General features: G+C 48.9%; 1 protein-coding gene across 1 annotated transcript in view; it reads left to right on the top strand.

The window, feature by feature from the left end:
* Positions 1-5,000, top strand: part of LOC138614843 (nuclear factor 1 A-type-like) — a gene marked incomplete at its 5' end in the record, with an annotated part of 35,801 nt that overhangs the window by 20,949 nt on the left and 9,852 nt on the right. Inside the window, one exon of the mRNA XM_069688432.1 lies at positions 484-572. Coding sequence (XP_069544533.1) covers positions 484-572 — 89 coding nt within the window. The remainder of the gene's footprint in view (positions 1-483; positions 573-5,000) is intronic.

Here is a 5,000-nt window from a genome sequence, read left to right as displayed (position 1 = left end):
CTCTGTGACCTCTTTGTGGCCTCTCTGGGACCTATCTGGGACTCCCTGTGACCTCTGTGACCCCTCTGGGACCTCTCTGGGGCCTGTCTGGGACTCCCTGTGACCTCTGTGACCCCTCTGGGACCTCTCTGGGGCCTGTCTGGGACTCCCTGTGACCTCTCTGTGACCTCTCTGTGGCCTCTCTGGCCTCGCTGTGATCTCTCTGTGACCTCTCTGTGACCTCTCTGTGGCCTCTCTCTGACTTCTCTGGGACCTCTCTGGGACCTCTTTGTGACCTCGCTGTGACCTCTGTGGCCGACCTCACTGTGACCTCTCTGGCCTCGCTGTGACCTCTCTCTGGCCTCTCTGGGACCTCTTTGTGACCTCGCTGTGACCTCTCTGGCCTCTCTGGGACCTTTCTGGGACCTCGCTGTGACCTCTCTCTCTCTGACCTCGCTGTGACCTCTCTGTGACCTCTCTCTGACCTCTCTGTGACTTCTGCAGCCTACTCCACCCCCACCACATCTCCGGCCCAGCGGTTCGTCAGCGTCGGACCCCGAGACCCCGGCTTTAACATCCCTCAGCAGCCTCAGGTAACCAAACTGCTCTGCGTCACGCATGACCTGCAGCGTGCTTTTGGTCATGTGTGTACTTTGTATGTTTGAACTCGATAGTACAAGCAGAACCTTCCTGAAGGACTTGATGATTTTTTTTTTTGTGCTTCCAAGCTGAGATTTGATGTCCGTTTCCATGACGACGGGCGCCGTCATGTTATTAGACAGGTGTTTAAACCGTCCAGGTTAACTCCTGGTTTAGGGTGATTTAGGATCACGCCTGTTGCTATGGTTACCTGTATGTGCCAGAGGTGTGTCTCTGAACTCTGAGGTAGTAGCACATACGCTGCTGTCCGCTAACAATCCCACAATGCACCTTGTCAGAATAAGACCGAGGCATCTCGAGGAGGTTCAGGTGGACGCGAGTCAGCCAATCAGTGAGCAGGATTTCTGTGTTTATAAACACAGACAGCGATAGGACAAAAAAAAATAACGCTGACATTTAATGCACGGCAGGTGGTCAGTGAACGCAACGTCCACATTTAAAACTACTGTGTGTGTGTTCAGGTCAGGGTCAGTTTGCCAGCTGATTTATGAAGAGTGTAACGACCAGGCAGCCTTGACTTAACTCATCCCACACACACACACACACACTACCACAGACACACACACACACACACACAATAACACACATACATACACACACACACACACACACACACACACACACACACACACACACACACACACACACACACACACACACACACAATAACACACATAAATACACACATACACACACACACAATAACACACATACATACACACACACACGCACACATACATACACACACACACAATAACACACATACATACACACACACACACACACACACACACACACACACACACACACACACACACACACACACACACACACACACACACACACACACACACACACACACACTCCCTCTGAAGACATGAGCCAGGTGTGTGTCGGTGCTGCCAGAAACAGACTCCTGTTATTTATTGTCTGCGTCTCTGAGGATGTCCACGTCTTCTCTGTCTTCCACTAATCAGGAGTTTCTGCATTCACAGAACAAATGTTTTATTTTCAGGAGATTTAATAATTAATCTCAGAGGAGAGTTTGAGAAAGAGAAGACATCATTGTAAAAAATGGTTGAAAAATACAAATATTTTTAAGTGAGAGGACATTTCTTTAAGTATTTTTTATTATTCTTATTTTTGGACAGACAGCGTTTCAGATTGATAATGTTTTACAGATGTTTTTGGACGTTGAGGACATTTTTAAAAGGCCCGAACATAAATAAGAACTTTAGAATGTTTTTTTTTTGTGTTGATGTTTTTAGAAAGTAAAAACTTTACAGAAGGTTGAGATTTTATTTTGAAAAGTCTGGATATTTTTGGAGACAATTTATCCTCAACATAAATTTCTATTTTACGGTTACCTTCAAATTTAGAGGCTGTTGTGTGTGTGTGTGTGTGTGTGTGTGTGTGTGTGTGTGTGTGTGTGTGTGTGTGTGTGTGTGTGTGTGTGTGTGTGTGTGTCTATCTGTGTGTGTATGTGTCTAGTGTGTGTGTGTGTGTGTGTATATGTATGTGTGTATGTGTGTGTGTGTGTGTGTGTCTATCTGTGTGTGTATGTGTCTAGTGTGTGTGTGTGTGTATGTGTGTGTGTGTGTGTTGGCAGTCAGTAGATTGATATGCAGAGCCTGCTGCATGAGTGTCACGTCTGAGCAGGAGACACACACATAAAAGCAGGAACAAAAGTCACCCTGGGCGGTCGACATTCGGCTTCTGTTAGAGAGCAAGAGCCATGGGACTGTACAGTAAACACTCCCTCCTCTCATCGCCATAGTGACCAACCGGACAGTCTGCGTATTCTTCTCTCCGTGTGTGTGTGTGTGTGTGTGTGTGTGTGTGTGTGTGTGTGTGTGTGTGTGTGTGTGTGTGTGTGTGTGTGTGTGTGTGTGTGTGTGTGTGTGTGTGTGTGTGTGTGTGTTTTGGGGGGCAGATGGCATCGGCTTTGTGTGAGAGTGGGCATCGTGCCCACTCGGGTCAGCATGGTGGTTGCTGTGGATGACAGTGGCGGTTGCCCATGGAGACAAAGATGGAGGGCGGGAGTTGGCACATTATCATGCTAACCGACACATACATACACACACGCACGCACATACATACACATACACACACACACACACGCACATATATACACACACACACACGCACATACACACACGTACACACACACACACACACACATACACACATATATATCCACACACACACACACACGCACAGCAGTGTGCAGAGGTTTCGGACCCGGTGGCTCCGGTTCAGGTTCAGACCTGAGTCCCGGTTTGACTTGCAGTAGACCGGACCGTCACTGTGTCTCATTCAGGTCTAAACCAGTCCAAAGCAGATCTAGACCCAGGTCCAAAACAGGTCTAGATCCAGGTCTAAAACAGGTCTAGACCCAGGTCTAAAACAGGTCTAGACCCAGGTCTAAAACAGGTCCAGACCCAGGTCTAAAACAAGTCCAAATCCAAGTTGAAACCAGTCTAAAATCCATCTAAACCAGGCCAAGTCCCCAAACTGTTATGTGGTGACGTTTACCAGGACCCAAATGCAGGCTCACAGACTCGGGTATCGGTTCCAGAATACAGTCTTTATTTCCATAAACAAAAACAAACAAACAAACAAACCAAAAGGTGGCACCTACAGCGTCCACTTGCTTCCAAGTCGGGAGGGCAACTCAACCGACTGGTGACTTCGACAGGTAGCTCTGCAGGTGGAACAAGAGCCGGAGGAACGGGAGCCGGAGGAACGGGAACGGGAACAGGACGGACAGAGAACGGATGGAGGACGGACGGAGTACTAACTAATGCACTGACCCACCAGAGGAGTGCAGGGGCAGCGTACATATAGTCTGGGGAGGTGATCAGGGAGATTCAGCACACCTGCAGGTGGCTGCATCTGCTGGGACTGGTGAGGGACGTGGACACGGGAGGAGAGGAGGACACAGAACAAGCAGACAGGGGACTGAGGGGACACAGGGGGAGAGGAGATCGGGGGCAAAATGGAGGAAAATAGGACTCCTGACACAAACCTGTCTAAAATTAGTGTAAACCTTGTCTCATCTTCATGGAGTCAGTCTGGCCTTCACGAGGAGACAGAAGAGACGGACTAAAGCCTGTAAAGAACCGTGGAAGTTCTCCAAGATGCTCCAAACCAGTCCAAGCCACTCCAAACCAGTCCAAAACTAGTCCAAGCCACTCCAAACCACTCCAAACCAGTCCAAAACCACTCCAAGCCACTCCAAACCACTCCAAACCAGTCCAAGCCACTCCAAACCAGTCCAAGCCACTACAAACCAGTCCAAGCCACTCCAAGCGTGACTTCAAACCAGTCCAAGCCACTCCAAAACACTCCAAACCACTCCACACCAGTCCAAACCACTCCAAACCAGTCCAAGCCACTCCACACCAGTCCAAACCACTCCAAACCAGTCCAAGCCACTCCACACCAGTCCAAACCACTCCAAAACCACTCCAAGCCACTCCAAACCAGTCCAAACCGCTCCAAAACCAGTCCAAGCCACTCCACACCAGTCCAAACCACTCCAAAACCACTCCAAACCAGTCCAAACCAGTCCAAACAACTCCAAAACCACTCCAAGCCACTCCAAACCAGTCCAAACAACTCCAAACCGCTCCAAAACCAGTCCAAGCCACTCCAAACCAGTCCAAACAACTCCAAAACCAGTCCAAACCACTCCAAACCAGTCCAAACAACTCCAAAACCACTCCAAGCCACTCCAAACCAGTCCAAACAACTCCAAACCATTCCAAACCACTCCAAGCCACTCCAAACCAGTCCAAACAACTCCAAACCGCTCCAAAACCAGTCCAAGCCACTCCAAACCAGTCCAAACAACTCCAAAACCAGTCCAAGCCACTCCAAAACCAGTCCAAGCCACTCCAAACCAGTCCAAACAACTCCAAACCACTCCAAACCACTCCAAGCCACTCCAAACCAGTCCAAACAACTCCAAACCACTCCAAACCATTCCAAACCACTCCAAGCCACTCCAAACCAGTCCAAACAACTCCAAACCGCTCCAAAACCAGTTCAAGCCACTCCAAACCAGTCCAAACAACTCCAAAACCAGTCCAAGCCACTCCAAACCAGTCCAAACAACTCCAAAACCAGTCCAAGCCACTCCAAAACCAGTCCAAGCCACTCCAAACCAGTCCAAACAACTTCAAACCACTCCAAACCATTCCAAACCACTCCAAACCACTCCAAGCCACTCCAAACCACTCCAAACCACTCCAAACCACTCCAAGCCAGTCCTGAAAACTCATCCCAATGTGTCTCGGACATGGACATGAAGAGACAGTCGACATTTTCCAGGTTTAATTGTAAGTTCATTTTTTGGT

Source organism: Brachyistius frenatus, unplaced genomic scaffold, assembly GCF_029030835.1.
Source record: "Brachyistius frenatus isolate BFR_SWC_R1_liver_20210118 unplaced genomic scaffold, ASM2903083v1 Contig_590, whole genome shotgun sequence".
Classification (NCBI taxonomy): Eukaryota; Metazoa; Chordata; class Actinopteri; family Embiotocidae; genus Brachyistius; species Brachyistius frenatus.
This window is presented reverse-complemented; position numbering and strand designations above follow the sequence as displayed.